The sequence below is a fragment of the Sebastes fasciatus genome, chromosome 4, assembly GCF_043250625.1.
Source record: "Sebastes fasciatus isolate fSebFas1 chromosome 4, fSebFas1.pri, whole genome shotgun sequence".
In the NCBI taxonomy this organism is placed as follows: Eukaryota; Metazoa; Chordata; class Actinopteri; order Perciformes; family Sebastidae; genus Sebastes; species Sebastes fasciatus.
In genome coordinates, this window is record NC_133798.1 from 37,428,427 (window position 1) to 37,453,081 (window position 24,655).

General features: G+C 39.0%; 1 protein-coding gene and 1 long non-coding RNA gene across 2 annotated transcripts; one reads left to right on the top strand and one right to left on the bottom strand.

The window, feature by feature from the left end:
• Positions 1-683: 683 nt before the first annotated feature.
• Positions 684-6,447, top strand: cdkn1bb (cyclin dependent kinase inhibitor 1Bb). The gene is made up of 3 exons (XM_074634289.1): positions 684-1,815; positions 3,245-3,373; positions 4,880-6,447. Exons 1-2 carry the CDS (start codon positions 1,368-1,370, stop codon positions 3,358-3,360), a joined length of 564 nt encoding a protein of 187 aa, XP_074490390.1. The 5' UTR covers positions 684-1,367; the 3' UTR covers positions 3,361-3,373; positions 4,880-6,447.
• An 11,948-nt stretch (positions 6,448-18,395) lies between these two features.
• Positions 18,396-23,768, bottom strand: LOC141766824 (uncharacterized). The gene is made up of 5 exons (XR_012593694.1): positions 23,654-23,768; positions 21,823-21,904; positions 21,018-21,110; positions 19,898-20,110; positions 18,396-19,570 (listed from the first exon to the last, which is right to left on the bottom strand). It is a non-coding gene; the product is annotated as an uncharacterized LOC141766824 (long non-coding RNA).
• Between the last annotated feature and the right edge of the window lie 887 nt (positions 23,769-24,655).

Sequence of the window (24,655 nt, forward strand, 5' to 3'; positions counted from 1 at the left end):
TATACAGTCTGATGTGGTGTAATATGCAGACATGCTGTAAACCTGCTGCAACTAGCTGGTCCAAGAGTATTAAATACTTGACAAATCTCCCTTTTAAGGTACATTTTGAACAGATAAAAAAATGTCAGATTAATTTGATTAACTATGAACAATCATGCGATTAATCGTGATTAAATATTAAAATTTTGATTGACAGCCCTAGTTTGAATATTTTGACAAACTTGACAAATCTCCTTTTAAGATACATTTTGAACAGATAAGAATTAATTTACAATTAATTAAATATTGACAGCCTTATTTGAAACTGTTTTGAGGATAGTTGCAATTTAAATGTTTTAATCTTTTTGTTGCCATAGCAGTGTTACATTTGAAGAAAAGCTTGGATTTGATGCACAGAACTCTATACAGTTTGATTTGGTGTAATATGCAGACATGCTGTATGCTCAACCAGCCTGTTGGGCTGCAGTTTGACATATTATAATTTGAGCATATTCGTAATGCTAGATGCAGTACCTGTGAGGGTTTCTGGACCATATTTGTCATTGTTTTGTGTTGTTATCTGATTTCCAATAATATATATTTGCATAAAACAGCATATATTGATAGGAGTATTAAATACTTGACAAATCTCCTTTTAAGATACATTTTGAACAGGTAAAAAATGTGTGATTAATTTACAATTAATTAAATATTAAATACAGCCTTAATTGAAACTGTTTTGAGGATAGTTGCAATTTAAATTTTTTAAATTTTTTGTTGCCATAGCAGTGTTAAATTTGAAGAAAAGCTTGGATTTGGTGCACAGACTCTGTGTATACAGTCTGATCTGCAAGCTGTAAACCTGCTTGCCGCAACTAGCTAGTCCACCTTAAGAGGAGTGGGCGGGCTCAAGCTCATCGACCAATCAGCGACCTTCTTCACATTTAAATAGCTCAGAGTGTCAATCATTTTTTTCCTCAACCCCCCCTCCTCTCTGTAGTGGAGCTCCACTCTCAATCCCGACTACATCTCTCAATCGCCATATTGGGTACTGAGCAGGTTTGTGTCCGCAGCTCTCCTCTCCTCTCCTCTCTCACTACGGGACCAGACTGACTGACAGAGCGGCTTCACTTCACCGGGACGCTGCGTGTTGATGCTCCGTGGAGACTCCACCGGGCTCCAGCCGTTACCGTCTCCGCCACCGCCACCGTTACCGTCTCCAACCGACGTCTGAATGGCATAACGTCCTCTTTAACGGTTGTTGTGGATCTTTGCGCAGCGCGAGAGGAGATAGCCGTTGGTTCTGAGCGGTTGGAGAACTGGAACGCTCCAACGGCTGCTTGAATTCAAAATCTTTTCTTGTTTTTTTTCCGGCGGTTGGTAAAAAAATGTCCGATGTTCGCCTCTCCAACGGCAGCCCGACGCTGGAGCGCACCGACTCCTCCCGGCTGGCGGATCACCCGAAACCGTCCGCCTGCCGGAGCCTCTTCGGCTCGGTGGACCACGAAGAGTTAAAGAGGGATTTAAAGGGACATCTGCGGGAGATGGAGGACGCCGCCTCGGCCAAGTGGGGCTTCGACTTCGCCGCTCACTCTCCGCTGCCCAACGGCCACCGGCTCCACTGGGAACCGGTGGACTGCAGGGACGTGCCCGGCTTCTACAGCAGGCAGCCGGGCAGGAGGAGAGAGAAGAAGGGCGTCTGCTCCGCCGGGAATAACAAGGTGGATCTAAACGGGAATCATAGCTGTGTTGTGGAGGACACCGACCGGGCTGACGGGCTGCAGATGGAGTGCACGGAGCAGTGCACCGGGCTGAGGAAAAGACCTGCAAGCCACGGTACGTCTGCACCAAAATCACCACTATTTTCACTATTTTGCACCAACTATTGTCACTTTCTGCAGGTAGCCACATATCGATCACTCATCAGACACTGCAAATAATTTATCTCCAAAATTTCGACATAATGCAAATTTTGCATATTAGAAGAATAAGAATAATTAGACATGAACTTTTTTTTTTTGCACCAAAATGACCACTATTTTCACTGTATTTCTGCGTCACGTTCTGCAGGTAGGCAGGCTGCAGCTTATTGGAACATATCGATCACTCATCAGGCACTGCAAATAATGTATAATTATCTCCATTATTTGCATATTAGAAGTCTGGCTAGCGTGCACAGATAAATTACACATGATTTTTTATTTTTATTTTTTTTTGCACCAAAATGACCACTATGTTCACTGTATTTGTGCGTCACGTTTAGCAGGTATAGGCAGGCTGCAGCTTATTGCAACATATCGATCACTAATCATCAGGCACTGGAAATATTTTATTTCTCCAAAATTGTGACATAATGTAAATTTAGCATATTAGGAGTCTGGCTGGCATGATATCTCTTCAGTGCTTTTTGTTTTTTTGTTTTTTTTCACCAAAATGACCACTATTTTCACTGTGTTTGTGCGTCACGTTTAGCAGGTATAGCCAGGATGCAGCTTATTGGAACATATCGATCACTCATCAGGCACTGGAAAATAATATATAATTATCTCCATTAATTGCATATTAGAAGTCTGGCTAGCATGCACAGCTAAAATTAGACATAATTTTATATCTTTTCAGTACTTTTTTTTTTTTTTTGCACCAAAAATGATCACTATTTTCACTATTTTGCACCAACTATTGTCACTTTCTGCAGGTAGCCACATATCGATCACTCATCAGGCACTGGAAAAAAATGTCTCTCCAGAACTGTGACATAATGCACATTTTGCATCTTAGAAGTCTGGCTAGCATGCACAGATAAATTAGACATAATTTTATATCTTTTCAATACTTTTTTTTGCACCAAAATGACCACTATTTTCACTAGATTTCTGCAGCTTATTGGAACATCGATCACTCATCAGGCACTGCAAATAATTTATCTCAAAAATTGTGACATAATGCACATTTTGCATATTGGAAGTCTGGCTTGCATGCACAGATAAATTAGACATCATTTTTTATCTTTTCAGTACTTTTTTTTTTTTTTTTTGCACCAAAATTACCACTATTTTCACTGTGTTTAGCAGGTATAGCCAGGCTGCAGCTTATTGCAACATATCGATCACTCATCAGGCACTGCAAATAATTAATCTCCAAAATTGTGACATAATGCAAATTTTGCATATAAGAAGTCTGGCTAGTATGCACAGATACATTAGACACAATTTAATATCTTTTCAGTACTTTTTTTTTTACTGACTGTTCACGTTGCTTTTTGCAGACCCCTCGGCCCAGAATAAGAGGTCACACACCAGCTCAGATGAGGTCACTTGTCCAAACCTGAGCCTCTCCACAGAACACACACCCAGAAAGACCAGTCCCAAGAGGCAAACGTGAGGACGATACAACGGTAAGCAACTGTTTTTGACTTTAATGCAACTTTTTGTTTAAAAAAAAAAATAGTTTTTTTGTGTAAGGACTTCTGCATGGTGTATAGCTGCAGCAGCATCAGTGTAGAAAAGCCAGACTATATGTGCCCCCTTCTTCCAGCTATTGTTTGCCTCGAAAAACAGATGTAAATTAAACAAAAACAAAAACAAATTCCACAAAATCGTTATTTAAATTCTATCCACTTGTATCATTATGTAACTCAGTTTGCAGGTCAGATTAAATAAAGTTTTTTTTTAATTTGGATTTCAAACAAGTGTGCAGCTTTTGACAAGCAAAGATCCTCCTTTTTATGTTCCATTCATTTAGTAATAAGTGTGCATAAAAGTGGTCACTAAAGCTGATACACTTCACCAAAGCTTTCATATATATTTTTTTACACTCGATTATGATAGATGCAAGAGGAGTTATGAGTCAAAACCAGTAAAAATATGGCTGCACATTTACACCTTTTTTTTTTTTTTACTACAACCTCTGTCTGCCACAGCCTGAGCCTTGAGTTTCCGACTAAACTGTAAACAACAAGTGCTGAACAACAGTGTAGTAGTAACACGTCAGCAGCCACTGCCCTCAGAGCAGAGCAGAGCAGGGACGGGAAGGGGCTGGTCTCTCTCTCTATCTCTCTCTCTCTCTCTCTCTCTCTCTCTCTCTCTCTGTCTCTCTCTCTCTCTGTGTGTGTGTGAGTGCTGCACACACTTTGCACACTAATGTTACAACACACACATCTGTCTCGGGAGAGTGTGCAGAAGAGCCGTGCAGCTCTGAAATCAAGTGCTCTTGTTGGCCTCGGTGGAGGGAGAATAGGCATGAAATCTGCATTGTGGTGGCAGGATGTGAACTGTCAATGCTGCAGTGGAGGAAAGACACCAAAACGTCTTTTTAGTATATTTTTTTAATTTTTGAAAAAAACAAAAAACTTTTTAGGGACATTTTTTTAGTACACTGAAATATATAGAAACATGGTGTTTTTGATGAAGCATTATAGTTCTCTGGAAAATATCTGATCTTTGTTTACATGCATGCTAGTTTATGCATTACATCATCTAAAAAAATCCTATAAATTATTATAAGTGTATAATTCAAAACAGTGCAAGTGTTGATGTATAATCACAACTTCTGCTATTTTTACACCTATAATATTTTGCACAAAGAGTCATATTAATGAGCGAACAAACATTTCTTGCATCAGTTCAGCTGTCGACTGTCATTTTATGTTTTTCGCACTATATTTTTGGATATTATTTTCTTGCTTGCAAGTTAATCCTCCACCTCTTTTTGTCAAAGTGCAAGAGGATGTAGAGCAATACAAATTTCCCATGTTATTAACTGAAAAATATGCATAAAAATGTTCTGTACATTCTCACAAGTATTTCTGCAAAGTGATGCATGAAGCTCAGTGTCATAAGTTGAAACGTTCAAACATGCAGCCTCTTATTTTGTTTTTTTTCTTCATCTAATTTTCCCACAGAGCCAAAGATGTATTTCCCCTTTTACGTGGGAAACCTCAGTGTTGGCCGATTTTTATTTTTTTCTTTGGAAGAGGAACTACACAGCATCAGAAACATATCAGCTCTCCTGAAGACGGGGGAGGACGCTGTTGAAGCACTGAATAGAAACACTAAAGTTGTGGCACTCAATTAAAAAAGTTACTGCCTCGAAAAGCAGTCAATGTAGCAGTGTGCAATTAGGTTTGATTTCCTTTTTTGCTCCTTTTTTTTACTACCTGTGTGTAAATAAATATACATATTATATTATATTTCTCTCCATATGTAGCACATAAGAAAAACATTATGATTTGAACACAAATCCTTTATGTAAAAAGGTGTGAATTTTTTGATTTGACTTGAAGAATTGCAGTGTAGTTTGATGCATGTTTCCAAAATGCTGTTCTGTTTTTTTTATTTTCTGAAACGCAGTGTGACTTTGACACGGTCCCTAATTGCTACATTTAAAACAAAAAAATCATGGTTTCTTACAGTTTCTTAACAGTGTATCTTCACTCCGTCATCTTCCTAACTCAGCAGTGAAGAACGGTACAAATGTAGCTCATCTGTTGTTTTTATTTTTCCTTCCTCTGGTCAGTGTCACCAAGTGCAGGTTCTCCTATTAGATCCATTTCCCCAGGAAATCAATACAGGACAGTTAGGGCTTCCTTTACATCACCCGGTATTTATTTTGTGATCGGTGCTTTTTTTTTTTTTAGCATCAATTGAATCCTGGAATATGATCTATTTTTTATTTCTCAAGTTCTCCTGCACACCTCAGCCACATTGTAGTGGTGTGTTTGATTTGGAGTTGTGAGGTACTCAGATATTGAAGGACAAAGACCATACAAACTGCACAGGTTGTGTTGTAAACTCATCCTCTCCTTGACTATATTCCTTTTTGTTTCATCAGCCTTAATGCTCTTCAGAGAGGAGTTTTTTTCTGAAAAAGGGGTTGAATGTCCTACAATACCAAATACATGGTTGCTTCAGTACGGTTGCCAGCACCGCCTGTGCTCCTTAATTGACTTCACATTATTTTGTGTGAAAACCTAGACTTAAATTTCCATTTATGTTTGTACTTGTCACACCAATGTTGTTTAGCCTGCTGAGGATGCAAATGTGAGCATCTAAAAGCTTCCCTTTATTTGCCTAAAAGTGTGGGTTATATTCAAAGAGACCAGTGTACACCTGGATCGAGTAGAGAGCATGCTCGTCTCAGAAAAAATGCAGTCACCATGCCTGTGTATTTGTGTAAATCTTTGCAATGTACCTATGTACATAATTTTGTAAAAACACTGAGAAATTATACTAACTTATTTATGTCAAGCTTTTTTTATGTAGAATAAAAAAATGGGTTTTTTGATTACGGTTATCCAAAGTGGCATTTACTTTATTATAATTGTCTTATTTTGTAAAAGCATATTTTTGGTAGTTTTTTTTTTCTTATCAATAAGGTTGCAAACTGAGCCTGATAAAATATTTGATGTGCATTTTGTAATGTGTGGTTATAAAATGTGTTGCAATCAATTAAAAGAGAAAATTAAATCGATCTGACTTGCTGTTGCTTTTTTTACACTTGGTGTAAATTCACACACATTTTTTTTAGTTTTATCTATTAAACCACATTTGTCAAACTAACTGGGAAAAAACTGCAGAAACAATATAGCATACATTTTTTCCAAGTCCAAAACACACTTTTAGAAGTGCAAAGCGTTTTGCAGCAGCTGTGTGAGTGCATTTCTGTGCATGGAGGCATACTGGTAGTGACACTCCCAATATGAATCCTGCAGCGTTTTGAGCGGGCTGATGATTGACACTTTGTTCATCCAATGAAAAGGAGAGTGTGGAAAGCAGACCACTTGTTGCAGCCAGTAACATTCAGTAACTTATCATGGGAATGGCTTTCATGGAAAAAAAAAAAATGTAAGTGCTTTGAGCTCAGAATACGATCCTCAACTGTAAGGTAAAATACTGCAACTTGAGTTATGTTTTTACTATTTTAGTGGCCTCAGTAGCATCTGTATTTCTGTGTGTGTGTGTGTGTGTGTGTGTGTGTGTGTAAACCAGTGAGTGTGTGAGAGAAGAGCAAGAGACTTTCACTTATGAGTCTTTTGTGGTGTGTTTTAAATTATATTTTCATCTGAAATTGTTCCTTCCACTAATACGGTTTTCACATTATTTCGAATTATTGAAGAAGAAAACATTTATTTTTTTGTAAAATGTCCTATGCTTAGTGGTGAACTTAGGAAGTGTATTTTCATACCTCTTATTTATTTTTAAAATTATGAATTCATGATAAAAAAAAAAAACATCTTATTATGTTCAAAATATGTTTATATATTTATTGATTTTGTTCTAATATTAAGTGATGGGATCCTGTTATAATTATTATTTAATGAAAGAAAAAGCATTGTTATTAAAGAAACACAACCTAGTATTCACTTTATAATAATAATATTTATTGTTCACAAATGTGGAAATTTGCTTTCGGCTTCACAGGTTGATTAAAACACCTCATATTAAATCACAGTAAATACGACAAATAGTGCAACATGCACAGTACAGATAAGAATAATGGCCATGGTTCCAGTGTGAAGGGTGTTTATGAATTTAGTAAAGTTATTGCACTTGGTATGAAAGACTTTTTGTAAATGTTCTTGGTCGCTGCAGCGCCTTAGTGCAGATTTATAAATTCTTTAAAAAGAAGAAGCTGCTTCAAAACAAATCCACGTTTGCTCTAAAGGAACTTGTAATGTTTTAATTTTGTATTTTATTTTACATAAATATTTCTTGTCATTGTGAGTGATGCATGCCAACAGCAGAGCCCTAATCCGTGGCTATAGACGACCTGAGGTAACTTTACTTACACGTGTCTCGGTTTCCGTCATGGCACATCTTCCTGCTGTAAAACCCAAATTAATGCTTTCGCTGCACGGCGTCTCCCTGCTTCCTCCTCATGCCACTGACACAGGAAGACACCTGCAGCAGGTCTTTAAAGCTGGGTGGGTGGGTGGGGGCTCTCTCTCTGTGTGTGTGTGTGTGTGTGTGTGTGTGTGTGTGTGTGTGTGTGTGTGTGTGTGTGTGTGTGTGTGTGTGTGTGTTTGTTTGAGGGGGTGGTGGTGGTGGGGTCCGGTCCTGAAGTGTGCAGGTGGGTAACCTCAGCTCAGCCGTCCACCCCCACTCTGAGCCCGGCCCATTGTCCCAGTGTGTGGGCTTTTGTGTGGAGGGCCATTGTGAGGGGCCGGGGCCGGCCACTGTTGTGTCTGGGGCTTCTCTGCTCAGACAAAGAGCCCGTCTAGGAGCCTCCACCCTGCCCAAACACAACACTGACTGACTGACTGACTGACTGGGTGTCTGACTGACTGCTTGACTAGGTGGCTCGCTGGCTGACTAACTGACTGAATGGCTGACTGGATGTCTGTTTGGTTGACTGACTGATTAGATGGTTGGATGGAGAAGGGGAAGGAAGTGTATCAGCCAATCAGCAATACTGGATATAAACCACAGTGTTAACTATTTTGAATAAGATGCAAATTACTTTTTTTTAATAATAAAAATGTACTTGCACCATCGGTTTTAAATGTAATATTTTTTTATATAATTAAAACAATTACTGTGATTTTGTTTTCACAATTAAAAATGCTTAACAGATTTGTTCTTCAAAAAAGTGTGTGTGTGTGTGTGTGTGTGTGTGTGTGTGTGTGTGTGTGTGTGTGTGTGTGTGTGTGTGTGTGTGTGTGTGTGTGTGTGTGTGTGTGTGTGTGTGTGTGTGTGTGTGTGTGTGTGTGTGTGTGTGTGTGTGTGTGTGCGCATAGGGCAATCCCATGCTACAGGCACAGCCTTTTAACAAAGCATTATTTTTCATCTAGTGAGCACATGTACAGCAATGAGTGATGTCGACAACCTGTTATTACTCAAGAGCAACAAGGGCATTTTCTTATTTCTTCAGGCAGTGGGAGGTATAATCTCACCACACTGATGTAATAATTACACACAGTGACTGTAAAATATTACATTGTCTGACAAATTTCTTGATAAATTACTTCTTTTTTTTCTGAATTCTAGAAATGGAAATTGAGCATGCTTGTCAAAAGCACAATTTGTATCATATATTTCTGCATGTAATATAAAGCCTCATCATTCCATGGTATTTTGACTCCTCAGCACCAGCCGATTAGACTCTTGTCAGGCTATTAACTAGGCGTTATCAGTCGCTATAACCCCCATAGATGTGGGTCAACAGGGGCCTACTACACCCACTAGTAGGTTTTATCATCTATTAACATGGTAGATCACTGAAAGAAGGTAAATAAGAACACGACAGCGACCACTAGAGGAAGTCAGGCAATGTAATATAGATGGTTTGAAACTCCATAAGAGGTGGAGGTACACAGGACTCACCGAGGAGACCGCAGTTTGCATCCTGTGTGAAACCAACAATGTGTAGTTGTGTTTGTAGTTATTTTAACCCAAAACACAATATTTTTCCATAAACTTTACTGAGTGCTTTTTGTTGCCTAAACCTAAATAAGTTGTAGTTTTGTTGCCTTAACCTAAAGAAGTTATAGTTTTATTTCCTAAACTTAAATAAGTTGTAGTTCTGTTGCCTAAACCTAAAGAAGTTGTAGTTTTGTTGCCTAAACCTAAAGAAGTTGTAGTTTTGTTGCCTAAACCTAAAGAAGTTGTAGTTGTATTGCCTAAACCTAACTGGGTTTTTTTCGCCTAAACCTAAAGAAGTTCATTCATTCAGTTTTAAGTTTCACTTTTACAACGTAGTAGGCCCCTAATGACCTGCATCTATGGCGCTTATAGCCACTGATAACACCTATTTAATGGCCTGATAACAGTCGAATCGGGTGCCAGCACAGAGTCATTGCTGAACAACTTCTTGCAGAGTATGTCTGCTTAAACTAGACTGTTTATTTGTTAGCATCACAAAGAATGACCACAGATAACAGGGTCAGTCATTCAAGAGGGCTTTGATTAGACTCCACCGCGTGGCCACTATGATGCAACAGTGTCCCTCCTTGCATAAGAAACACCTTTTCTGTTACGGCAGGAATGTCCCTGAAAACATTCCTGTAACACTCCATCACAGCCACCCAAACAAAACCACAGCGAACTCGAGGGAATTCCAGTGAGCCAGTCAATCAGAGACGACGTGGAAGGCATCGGCGGCCTGTTCCTCTCTGCGACATCTCGCATGTGCCAAGAATTCACACTTCCTTGCTATATCAACAGAAACAGGTTATCTTTTCCTGTTAACCGCCCCGGCACTTAATATAAAGTCGCAAGTTCCTCCCCATGTTTCCTGCCCTGGCCACAACCCACGTCATCGAGTTATTCCCTTGGCACCTCAGACTCTGAATGAGGGGAAAGCAAGTGCCCACAAACAAACACCTAACATCCCTCTCTCTCTCTCTCTCTCTCTCTGTCTGTCTGCCTCTCTCTGGTTCTTTCTTCCTCCAACGTGCCTCTAACAGGCTGTGAGCAAAATGAGTGAGGCCAAATTGCATCTCAATTACTGTATTTTTTTTTCCTTTTTGTCTGAGCGTTTGTTTTAGCCTGCCTGGAATGCCCCGAGTGGGTGGGGTTTGGATGTTTCTTTGGACAACTCAATTGGATTCAGTGAGCCAGGAAAGCTGTATCAATACTGGGAAAACTATTTCATTGAATAGCGAATCCCTGACGTCGCTTTGGTTTCTCCATGCAGTTGGTGTGTGTGATGTGCAGAGCAGAGCGTGTGAGAGAGTCTGGGGATGAGTGACAGGCAGGGAGGAGGGGGAGGAGAGGTTAGGGAGATGCTGCAGAGCATCGAATGACAGATGTGCAGATGTGCGTCTGACTGTGGTGCGTTTTTGCAGAGGAGAAGAGGAGGGGGGGTTGGTGGGGGTGGTAATGCTCATTAAAGCAGCGCACCTGCAGCCTATCAAAGAGCCTTTATCTTTTATCAAGGCAAATCTGCTCAAGCACGCAGCGCGAGACGTGAAAACAAGCCGGCTGTTGCTGCACGCTCACTCTGACTCTCTTTATCTCTCCTGACCAGTGGATGGTACCTGGGCCCAGTAATCCCATCAGGAATGCTGAAGGATGCGTTTAGATGCATTTGGCTGAGAAATACAGAGCAGAGCTTCCAGATGAAAACATCTGTGCAGAGAAGATAGACAGAAAGAGTTTTTCTTTTTTTTTTTTCTTGGCGATGAGTCTCTTATTGTCAATCTCACTGTGATATTCTCTTTCATTATATGTCATAAATATATAAATAATCATCTTCAGTCAACAGAAGGGAGTCACTCTGTAGATTGTTTATCTATAAAGCTAAACTATCTCTGCTCTCTGATCACATCTAAATACAGTCATTGTAGTATTTGGTCACAGGATATTTGGAAAAATGGAATGAGTCACAAAAGGTTTTGAAATTATAATCTCTCTTTCTGTTGATGATTTTAAAATATACTCTATACTATATGTGCATGCTCATATTATGTTCTCTTATGCAAAGGGCTCTCTTGAAAAAGTGATTGATCTCAATGAGACTACTTATTTAAAAAATAAAGGATTAGAATAATAAATCATAAATTATAGCTGCAACTAATGAATAATTTCCATACTGAATTAAGATGTTGATTGTTTTATTTTAATCAGTTTTTAGTATATAAAATATATAAAATAGTGAAAAATGCCCACCTCAAGTTCCCATAACCCAAGGTGTAATTTTATAATTACTTGTTTTGTCAGACCAAATGCAAAAGTATTCAATGTACAATAATGTAATACTGAGAAAAGCAGATAAATATTTATATTTGAGAAGCTGGAAACAACATACGTTTGAAATTCTTTGCATAATAAACGACTTAATTAATTAAATAATATAATTTTTTTTATTATTTAAGTTATTGTTGACTGACAATGAAAAATGAATTGACCACTAATTTCAGAATTAATATAAATGAATGAAAACATTTGACCTGTTGTGTCAAACTGTGCGTGAGAGTATGTTGGAGTGTTGTGTTTAAGTCCTCTCTTCATATCCCCACATATTAATTCTAACTAGCTCTTCTCTGAAATCCTTTGTAACCGAGTTCTTTGTGTGGTATCACTTCCTACATAATGTACAGTGACTGTGTGTGTGTAAACCAGCTGAAGAGCTTTCCCACACAACTGATGATGACAGCATGGGTGTGTAAGGATGTGATGCGAATCTTGACGTGAAGCTAAATATTTTCATATGATGCAACTTTTTTGTAACATTTGCAGAAGTTTATGTGGCAATAATTCCAGTCAGTCAAAATGCATCTTACAACACTGACCACAGTATACACATCAGATTACATCCCCGTCCACCGAGCCGGCCTGCCATAACGTCTGAACCAATGACGAGGGAAGACTGTCGGTTAAAGTGACACCGAATGGAAAATTGTCTTCACCGTTGTTTTGGACTGGTACCAGAAATGCAAAAACTTTCCACGTTTCACAAGCAATTAAGTGGTCCACATTTCATCTGAATATACCCGGACTTCTCTCTAACTTGCCTTTTTTTTTTTTCTTCCTGCTTCTGCTGCCCTCATCAGGAGGCTCGTGGGGCCTCTGCGCTGCAGGGTCTTCAGTTCTGGTGTTGAAAAGATTCCTGCCATAAGAATGAGTGAACATGTTCTCCAACACAGGGCTTGATGAGAAAAGCAGACTCCTCACCATATGAAACCTACCTCTGCTCTTGGACGGCCGTGGATGCGGTCCATTGGCTTCCCAATATTCAATTTTTCACTCTGTTTTCAATTTTCACTCGTTGCAGATGACGGTGTTGCTGGTTTGGGGATTTTGAGCTGCTTTGCTGTGCAAACGGAGAGAAGGGGCAGGCGTCCAATCTAAACTCATCTGCTTTGCACTGGAGCTGTCAATCCATTCAAATATTTAATCACGATTAATCGTATGATTGTCTATGATTAATTGCACATTGTTTATCTGTTCAAAATGTACCTTAAAGGGAGATTTGTCAAGTATTTAAAACGCTTATCAACATGGGAGTGGACAAATACGCTGCTTTACGCAAATGTATGTATATATTTATTATTGGGAATCAATTAACAACACAAAACAACGACAGATATTGTCCAGAAACCCTCACAGGTACTGCATTTAGCATAAAAAAATATGTGCTGACTTGACTATGTCTTGTCTGTAAAGGGGAGAATCATGGGTACCCATAGAACCCATTTACATTCACATATCTGGAGGTCAGAGGTCAAGGGACCCCTTTGAAAATGGACATGAAAGTTTTTCCTCGCCAAAATGTAACGCAAGTTTGTAGCGTTATTTAACCTCCTTCGCGACAAGCTAGTATGACATGGTTGGTACCGATGGATTCCTTAGGTTTTATAGTTTCATATGATGCCGGTATCTTCACTCTAGCTTTAAAACGCTAGAACCTCCGAAAGATCGATTAAAAGAAATTAGTGGCGTTGAAATGATTTTGCGTTAACAGCTCTACTTTACACACACAGGACGTATTAACTCACCTCAGTCAATAAACTACTGTATTAACAGACTAGACAGAGGTTGATCAGGATTTTGATAGCGGTCGATGGTTGGATAGAATTCGGCGTCCACCATATCTTCTCATCATCCACGAAACCTCATTCTTCATTCACTTCCGAGAATTGGTGTTGTGTGTAACAGTCAAACTATATTGCACAGAACTTTGCACAGAGGTTTTTCTAGTAATCCTTTCCACTTCCCTTTTCTGATTAAAAATACTGTTACAAATCTAAACATAACACCGGACTGACGTTCAAAGCTTGTACAGTATATCACGTCTGTGTTGTTTTGAAATAACACCCCCCCCCCCGGCCCCCCCTCTCTCTGTGTTACAGTAGCTCCGTGGTGCAGCTGTCCACCATGCCTAACATTCTGCCTCGGCGGGCCAAACCCCAGCGCACCACTGAAGTCCTTCCAGTTTCTAGCCAGGAATTTTCTCTCCCCGTCTGGGGGAAAAGTCCCCAATAATATGACCTACCACACCTCGTACTCGCTCCCTCCACCCCCCACTCAAAGCGTGCCCGGACCTCTGCTCAAATCTGCAGCAGCCGTAACAACACATTAGCAGCAGTCTCACTTAGCATAGCCAGCCCTGGGTGGGGTTTCTGAGGCTGGCTCGACCCTCCGCATGCGAAACTGAGCAGCTCAGACGGATCTTTGGATCTGATCGGATCGTGCTGTTGCTCTTGGATGCTGAGCTTTCCTCTGGTCACGGCTGGAGGGATGGGGCATGGCGAGCCACAGACATATGGCGGAGGGGAAAATCTCGTAAGGCCAAAGGTCACGAGGGGTCAATCTAACCTCCTGGCCTCTGGTTGATTTATTATCCCGTGGGGTGATGTCGCCCTGCTCGGACCAAACAGAGAAGGGGTCAAAGGGCGTACTGTATCTGTTGCTGTGGTGAAAGGATGCATAGAAACCAGTTTTCTGAGCTAAGGGATAAGGGGGACGCAGAGGGCCCTGAACACCAACTACTGTGGGTCCATTTAAGATGAGGAACTTTACCACTGCTGCAACCATGGAAACCAAGTCAATACTTAAGTAATGAGAGGGCTTAACGGTGATTTTGACATCTAAGAGGTGCTGTTAGGCGCAACATCAATAGCTCATGTCTCTTGTTACTCAAGCTTGACCTTTCATACCAAACGGCCTACACACCCTAATCATCATAATAATAATAATAATAACAATAATTCAATAACACAAACCGAATGTTATTCTTCCAAGCAACCCCCCCTTCTGTTCCTGAATGAGCTTTTTTGGTAGCACATTACTACTTGACTCTAGTGGGATCACAGGTGTGTGTTTATTGGGTGTTTTATGAGCCGGACTAAGCCAATCAGAATGACCTGGAACAGGCTATTTTATGCTTGAAGACCAAAAATGGGAATGTTGAATATTCTCTGGTAGAGAGGTACGGGGGGGGGGAGCAAGGAGCTGCACCAACTGGCCTCCAGACAACTGCTGGCCTCAGCTATTTAGGGACAACTCCTGACGGAGTGGCTGGCATCAGCTGCTGCTGACATTGTTTGTCACAATCTTGGTTGATGCGGTACACACACACACACACACACACACACACATGCACACACACCTGTTGACCCATATCTGCTTTCATATAGCTCTGCTGGGCCTCTCTAGACAGGTGGCCTCCAAGCACCCCCATGGTGGGCAGGCACGGCCTCACAGCCTGACAACTACCACCCGCTCACCAGCCGCTCACCAGTCTCCCAGCTGAGCCTGTTGGGCAGTTTGTTGTTTTACATATGACTTTTTATTGTGGGGAGCAACAAGAATTATTGGTCTCCTGGATCTCCAGCCTAACAACACTCATGCCACACATGACTTTGTTAATCTCTGGACTCAACACAGCTCCTCTGATATGTCTGATTTTCCAGTGGTGTAATGTAACGAAGTAATAATACTTCGTTACAGCACTTAAGAATTTTTATACTTCTGTTAACTGTCACTTTTACTCGACTACATTTCCTAAATAAGATGTATACTTTTACTTCGATACATTTCCTCTAAGCATCTTCGTTCAGCGAACAGTGCCCCTAGCTTGCAAAGTAACATCATTCACATGATGGGTGTCCAGACAGGCTGCATGTCAGATCATGCTACTTGCGACTACAAGGGAAGGAAAAACTGGATTTTGCTCCTTAAATCCTTTAAGTTGTGGAGACCTTGGTTTTCTTCAAGTGTAATGTAGCCTCCATTTTCACATGCACGAATGCAAGTGAGTGACCATTACCTGCTGATCCTTTATTTAAGTAGCCCACTATTTATCACAAGTATTGTACTTTGCTACATTTCAAGTTGCATCCGTTACAGAGTAAAAACAAAAGTGACATGAAAAAGTCCAGATAAAATGTGTGAGAATGGAGCAGGACGCAGGAGATAATCAGCAGCTGCAGCAGAGAAGGAGCTGCAGGTGTGTCTGCTGCTGCTGCAGGTGTGTCTGCTGCTGCTGCAGGTGTGTCTGCTGCTGCTGCAGGTGTGTCTGCTGCTGCTGCTGCAGGTGAGCACTCTAATGACACACCCACCTGACCTGACCTGAGCAGACACTCTGGGTCTGGATAACATGCTAAATGCTACCATGGCTTGACTTCTGTGTTTACTGAGGAACTTTGACCTTCAGTGAGATGTGTGAGGACTTTCTGCTGTTTGAGACTTTTAATCCCTGATGTGACTGTAGAGTGTTTTGAATTTTAGGAGCACAAGTGGAACCAAAGAGGCCCAGTTGACTGATATGCTTTGAGGATGAACGAGTACAGCACCTGAACCTGGAGCAGACTGTGGGGGACTTCACAGTGGCGTTCAAACACGTGAGTACCAACAACACACTGACACTGACTAGTTGCATGTACACGCTTCAATCACGGTGTATAAAAATATGCTCTCCGTTGCTGTAAAGTGGTCAAAAACGTCATAGTATAGCATGTAGAAATAAAGATTTAAATGTCATAGTATGGTATGTAAAAAAAAAAAAAAAAAAAAAGTCAGTGTAGTATGTCGAAAAATGTAATTAAAAAAAAAGTCATAGTATAGTATGTCAAAAAATGTCATGAAAAAAGTCATAGTATAGTATGTCAATTTTCATGAAGAATATCATAATATAGTATGTTGTAAAATTGAAAAAAAAAAGTCATGGTATAGTATGTCGAAAAATTTCATAAAAAAGTCATAGTATACTATGTTGAAAAATTTCATGAACAGAAGTTTTAGTTTAGCATGTCGAAAAATTTCATAAAAAAAGTGATAGTATAGTATGTCGAAGAATTTCATTTTAAAAAAGTGATAGTGTAGCATGTCGAAAAATGTCATGAAAAAAAGTCATAGTATAGTATGTTGAAAAATTTTGCCAAAAAGTCATAGTATAGTATGTCAAAAAATGTCATGAAAAAAGTCATAGTATAGTATCTCGAAAAATGTCATAGTAAAGCGAGTCGAAAAATTTCACCAAAAAAAAGTCAGTGTAGTATATCGAAAAATTTCATGAAAAAAAGTCATAGTATAAGAAATCATACTATAGTATTTGGTAAAAATTTAAAAAAGTCATACTAGTATAGTATATATATATATATATAGTATGTCGAAAAAAGTAAAAGTATAGTATGTCGAAAAATTTCATAAAGTCATTGTATAGTACTTCGACATTTTTTTTAGAAAGTCATACTATAGTATGTCGTAAAAATAAAAAAAAGTCATAGTATAGCATGTCAAAAAAAAAATATATATAGTATAGTACGTCTGAATTTTCAATTCAATTTTTGCCTTGTTTGACTGGAGTTCGCGAATGATTGACAGCCAATAGGAACGCTCTCTTTCTTAAATAACCTGTGATTGGTCAAAGTCTCCCGTCACGGGCTAGATTATCTAAAGCTTGAAAACAGAGCCATGAGGAGGAGCAGACTCTTGAATTACAATATGCTGAAAGGTTATTATGGAATTTTTGCCCAATGTTGCCAAAAATATTCTGCGTACTGCAGGTTTAAGTAAAAGTACAAGTAAATGCTGTTAATAAAAAAAGCAAACACATCAGAATTTTGAGATTCATGAAGTTTATTCATCTTAATATGTACACCACCTTAAAAATAGAGGCTACATTACACTTGAAGAAGACGAGATCTTCACAACTTAAAGTATTTAAAGAAAATAATCCAGTTTTTCCTTACTTTGTAGTCGCAAGTAGCATGATAAGTAAAGGTGAAAGTTGATAGAAGTATAAAAACTCAAGTACAGATATTACCAAAAAATACTTAAGTACTGTAACTAATTATTATTTAGTTACATTACACCTCTGAGCACGGCCGGGGGGAGCTGTCATGTCGTCCTTCTTTATATACAGTCTATGGTAGAGATATAATCTACAAATTATACACTTAAAGGGATAGTTCAGGTGTTTTGAAATGGGATTGTATGAGGTACTTATCCATTGTAGGTGTATTACTTACAGTAGATGACGGTCGGTGTGCCATTGAGAAACAGACAGGAGTACCGACATCGGCTTAAAGTAATACAGTGACGTGGACGGCAGAAAAACATATTTAAGCCTCCAAATAGAAAGGCTCACCTAAAAAAAGAACCGATATCCGTTTAAGTGTATGTTATATTTAACATATTTTCACCACTTTATCTTGCCATCAGAACGCCCTTTCCTTCTCTTTTCTGACAGGGAACTGAACTGGAAGTGAAACTTATCTATGCTCTCTCCAAAGCCAGCAGGCACAGTTGATAAAAACAGTACAGATAAGTTTCACGTTCAGTTAGCCATCGGAAAATATTCCTAATATAGCGTACACTTAAACAGACAATTTTTTTAGGTGAGCCTTTCTTTTCATCATTTCGTCCACATCCACAGCATTCTATTACACGCCGACCGTCATCTACTGTAAGTAATACACCTATGGATAGGTACCTCATATAACCCCATTTCTAAACACCTGAACTATCCCTTTAAGTGTATAATTTGTACCCTTATTATACAGTGTTACCACAGATAATATCTCTCTGTGGTCACCAGTGTTGAGATCGCTGTGGCCTCAATAGTTAATTATGCTGAGTGAGTTGCAGAGATATTTGGTTCTAATTTTACCAAACGTTTGTACACCTAGAACATTTCATAAATAAAAGGTGTTTCGGGAAAAATGTATTTGTCTAATATCCCTGTTAAACCTTTACAAAGACCAGTCACTTCAACAACAGTAAAGCAGCGCATTGAATGATAATTCTTTACAAGTAGTTATTTTTCACAAATTGTAAACAAGAAAGGTTCATGCAAAAACAATGTACACTTAAAACTGCTCTTAAGTCATCATTAAACAAATGTTAAACCTTTCTGGGGAGTTCAGGAGTGCTGTTTGCACACTAGGCTACATTTCCACCTAGTTCATTCCTCCAAGAGGACATTTGGCTAGATGTGCCCCGATCCTAGCTATTATCAAAAAATATTAAAAAAAGTACCTAATAATAATAAGTGTGAGCATAACTGTGGAATTATGTCACATTAACTCAAGTCTTCAGAAATTAACATTCTAGGTCAGTGATAACAGAAATGACACTAGAGGACACTGTAATAACTGAAAGGGAAGTGGAACGACGCGTATGGTCAGAAATGTGTCACTAGAAACTGAATTTGAATCATTTATATTCACTCAACTTGACTAAATTGCATTGGAACAACTGAATAGCAGAATTTGAAATTGAATGTATTAGTTTGGAACTGAATTCGAATAAACTTGAAACTGAATCTAATATCAAATGAATTTAGTTCCTCTGAAACTGTATTCGATCCTCACTGGAAGTTCAACTCACTTCCACATTCAAATTCAGTTCTTGCGACACATTTCTACCCGTATCTGCTTTCTAAGAAGTTAAACTAAATCAACACAAAACTCCCGTCAGTGGCAAAGAACTGAAATCGGGACACACCAAGCATGTGATATTAAACTTGCCTCAAGTACATGCTCAACGTATTGGACAGCGTCGAGATATACGTCCATTCAGACTGTTGCCAGGGATCAACGTTGTCTTGCAGCTGCATCATTTCAGGATCGGAGAGAGGACTGTCCAGTGTAGAGTCATTAACTCCAGGATCCACTCTCCTCCCGTTGAATCTCTGGTACGAGTAGACCCTGACAAAGACAGATTGTGTGTATTAAATATTAAATGTTATTAAATAAACAAATGTAAACAAGCTCTTTGTCCTTGCCTCTACTTATTACTGTAATAGAAATAGTTTGAGATGAAATAAAGAAAAGGGATGCAATTTTCTATAAATAAAAGGGATCATTGTGGAAAATGTGAAAGGAATCATGGAATATTATGGAAGAGACTCATCCAAATCAAAAAGAAATGACATGCCATGCACAATTCACCGCAGTACTATATGCTTGACGTGCGCAAGAGGTGCCTGCACAGCCGCAAGTGTATAAATCAAGCATGACAAATGTGTAATTTACCTGAGTATCTGCAACAGGATGCAGGGCCTGGTCCACCTGCCACAGCTGATTTGGGGTCAGGTTTTGCTCCGTCCTGATGGGATGGTTGGTCCACGCCTCACTGAAGACATCAGGCTGACCTGGACGCGTCGCAGGAAAACGTAGTGGCAGCAGAATATGTGCAGGATGCTGCTGATGTCGAGCAGGTGTTCGTCCTCAGGGGAGTGCAGGGTGCTGGAATACACACATGAACACTTCACACCAGAACAAAACAACAAAAAGTAACCTGTACTTTAAGATCCTTTAAGGAATGGCTCAAAGTGAGTTTTAAAAGTACATTTTTGCTTTAAAATGTTATTGATTATGGCTATAGTAAGTTTCTGTGCAAATTCTCATTTTCTTCTTAATAAAGGAATTGTCTGTTCTTAATAATTTCTGTTGGCGGTTGTTAAAGGAATTCTATATTATATAAATAAATTAGGGCTGTCGAAGTGAATGCAATAATGTGTTAACACTAATTTGTTTTAATGCCACTAATTTCTTTAACGCATTAACACAACTTGCGATTTCAGAGGTTGTAGCGGACTCAGTTTTAAAGTTAGAGTGAAGATACTGGCATCATATGAAACTAGAAAACCTAAAGAATCCATCGGTACCAACTATGTCATAAAATAACGCTCCAAAGTTACGCTAAATTTTGGCGAGGAAAAACTGGCACAAACATTTTCAAAAGGGGTCCCTTGACCTCTGACCTCCAGATATGTGAATGTAAATGGGTTCTATGGGTACCCACGAGTCTCCCCTTTACAGACATGCCCACTTTATGATAATCACATGCAGGCCATGTTATGATTTGAGCATATTTTATACTAAATGCAGTACCTGTGAGGGTTTCTGGACAATATCTGTCATTGTTTTGTGTTAATTGATTTCCAATAATAAATATATACATGCATTTGCATAAAGCAGCATATTTGTCCACACATGTTGATAAGAGTATTAAATACTTGACAAATCTCCATTTAAGATACATTTTTAAAATGTGTGATTAATTTGCAATGAATCGCAATTAAATATTTGAATCAATCGACAGCCCTGAAATAAATAGTATCTTAAGCTTCCAAAGGGAGGTTTGACTCACCGTTGATTGTGAACTCTTTTCCCTGCAGTGAATGTGTGTCTGCTCCACGAACTGGGAACATCAACTCTGCCACATTTTCTCCTCCATGATCTCCTCAATCTGAAAATAAAACATGAATCGTTATGCCTCATCAAGGAAATAATTATGCATAATGCAGTCCGGAAAAAATGTCCGAAAAAAAAGTCAGAAAAAAAATATCTGAAAAAAGAGTCTGAAAAAAGATATCTGAAAAAAGATATCTGAAAAATGTCCGAAAAAAAATATCTGAAAAATGTCTGGAAAAAAAGTCTGAAAAAATTTGTCCGAAAAAACCCCTGAAAAAAAATATCTGAAAAAAAGTCAGAAAAAAAATATCTGAAAAATGGCTGAAAAAACCCCCTGAAAAAATGTGTCCGAAAAAAAAGTCTGAAAAAAAGAGTAGGCGGTGCTTTTATACGAGTTGATCTCTTATCTGGAGCGGGTTAGGTGTTCAGCATAAGTTACCATGGCGATCGACCCCGGTAAGAAGTGAACCACCGTCGTAGGACTGAAAACCCTGAAGGGTTAAACCTCTCTTGCCCCAAATCCTGCTTCGTAGTCCAGGCCTCAGGAAGGGTATGTGATGGCTGTTTGAACTCGTAGGTTCAAGCTTATGATCAGACTTTGCTCCGTTGAACTAACAACAAACCTCTACAACATACACAATGAAAGAGCCTTCTCAATATTAAAGTTCAACTGTTTTTATCTGGTGCAGCTTTTGGAGGGGAGCATCTAAATCCTATGGAGAGATAATAATAATAACATACATTTGAAATATTGTTAATACCTCAGAGCTTGTTCACGGCTTCATTAAAGGAGACGAAGTGGGAGTCAGACCGGTTGTTGTCTGCTGCCTTCAGGTACATCATCTACACAAACAGAACAGCTTATTAGTAATTTGATGATGAATCAGTTTCCCTTGCAACACAAGTCAACTTCCTCTGTTCTATAGGGGTCAAAACAAGCAATGCCCAAATGACGTGCAACAGTTAGAAAAACTACTCAAGTCACTACTGAGTCACTGAAGTATAACAGAATCTCATGACAGCTCAGACGAGTCTCATGACATGAGAAATCATGAAAACAGAAGTACAGCACTGAAAAGGATAGAAGGACACTTTGAGGCTGTGCTTTTAACCTTTTAACAACTTTCCTTAAAGGCCCCGTTCAGACCTGGCATTAACATGCGTCCTGCATGATCCGATCACAAGTGGACGCCTCTAAGACGCATTGAGATCCGATCACTCAGACCACATTCAGAGGTGGTCTGAGCCACATACGGCCACATTCTTTTAGCAGTGTTTAAGCAAATGTGTCCTGGACCACATTTAAGGACTGCCTGCTCTTCTCACGTCCCGCTGGGATCCGCGGATCTCTCTGCGCTCCTCATGTGAACAGACAGGCAGACGCGAGCCTCGCGCCATGAAAACGCTTTATGTGCAATACTGTATCCTATCGGTGCAACTGTATTTTATTAAAATATATCTTATCTATAAGCTAAATATTTATAGACTATCAGACGAGGCATGCAAAGTGCTTTATTATCATACTGTCAGCAGCATAGAGAACCCTGGGAACCGCTGGTACAATAAACTTATATTGGTATGTTAATAAAATGTACCCAAATTCACAAATATGTAAAATATTACTACTGACATTCATGTAATATTACGTCAAAACATCAGCTGTATCAGCCGTGTGTTTACTACGTGTTTACTCGCATATAGAGCGGGAAACTTGGATCTGATCACAAGCGGTCACTTAAGACGCATGTGGAGACGCATTCTAATGCCAGGTGTGAACAGACGTATTTAAAGCTGTCCACTTGTGATCCGATCACTGAGGACGCATGTTAATACCAGGTCTGAACAGGGACTAAGTTGTACCCAGCCTACCTTAAAACAAATCAGATAAGATACAAAGTAACTCCCAAACACATTACATAACATCTGTACCAGCATAGGTATCACTGGATAGGATATCGGGCCAATACTGACTTAAATAGCTGGATCGGGTATCGGTGATAATGGGGCCGATCTATTAAGTGAAATTCAATGTTTATATACTATATACATTATATACTGGAATTTTACTTCCTGTTTAAGTTTTGACCAATTTCTTGCTGCATTGAAAAAGGTTTACACTTGAATTGTAATTAATGTAAATAAGTTAATTTTCTTATTACCATGTTTCTGGTGTACAATTTATTATTTTAATAATAAATTCAGTTAATTTATATCAATGTATATATTTGTTACATTTAGTTTACGTTAGGAAAGCAATACTGAAGTCCAGCCTGATGTTTCCTTACACATAACAGGATGATCCCAGCTCTTCCACACAGTGAGGCATACAGCTTATTAATTAAACACTGGTATCAGATCGGTACTCGGTATCGGCAGATACCTAAAGCCCAGGTAAAAGGCCCATGAAAAAGTCCGATCGGTGCATCCCTAATCACAATACAATATCTGTGGGGAACTTAAACTCTAACTCGATGAAGTTCAATGTCATCTATTCTGGTTTGCTATGTCATGTCAATGATAGACAATGATGTGATACAATACAGCTGGATAAGGTCAGCTACCATTGTCTATAGCGAACTAGTTATCACTCACATGTGTAGAGGATGGATGGAGGTGTAGCAGCGAGAAGGCCACGTGGAGCCATGTGTAGCTTAACCTCTGACCTCTGACCTCAGGACACGCGGATCGAACGCTGTGATCATGTGATCTACACACGCTCATGTGATTGGCTGTCTCAAAAGTCAGAGGAGTAAAAAAAAAAACATGCAAAAAACCCCAAACACAAATGCAGTGAAGTTGCAAATAAATACTTTTATAACTTTTAGAAAAATACTTTTTAATATATATATTTGTGGATTTCTATCACATGTATTTAAAACAAGAAATATTTGTGTTCATCAGGAATACATTTGTGAAACTTTTATATATTAAAAATAAATAAATAAATATAGGTTTTTTTCAATATATACAAATGATATATAAACATATATATATATTATATATATATATATATATTGTATATTATATATATATAAAAATATCTGGCTCCTTTCTGCCAGATGCTCCATTATGATCACCAGTGTGTGTCTAGTGTTGGTCAGTTAGTGTAGTGGCTTTGTCAGAGCCGTTTCACTGAAAACGGTTGCTGCGTAACACAAAACAGTAAAGTTGTGGGCCGTAAACCCAAAACAAACAGTTAAAATACTCTAAAAAAATGCTGTACAGAGGGAGACCGCAGAGATTTCTTTCTTAAATGGACATTAAATAAAATGACTACCTGAAATGTGAAAGGGCTCCTATCCCTACTTTACAATGTCTACTTACGGTGGAAATGAACACCTCAGGATGCAGGACTTTTCTTCGCTTTACAAACCAAAACAACAATAAAGCAAACTAATAGTGGATCACATTAAACTATGGGCCTGCAGCCTACAAGTTCACATTAAGCTAGTTGAACTCCACCTGTCCAGTGCAAAAATAACATACAGTTGAAGTACACAAGTGAGTGTGAGAAATGCACATGCTTATGCTTATTGAAATACAACCAATAATAAAATGTCATGTTTTTTATTGTATTTTTGCATTTTGTCAGCT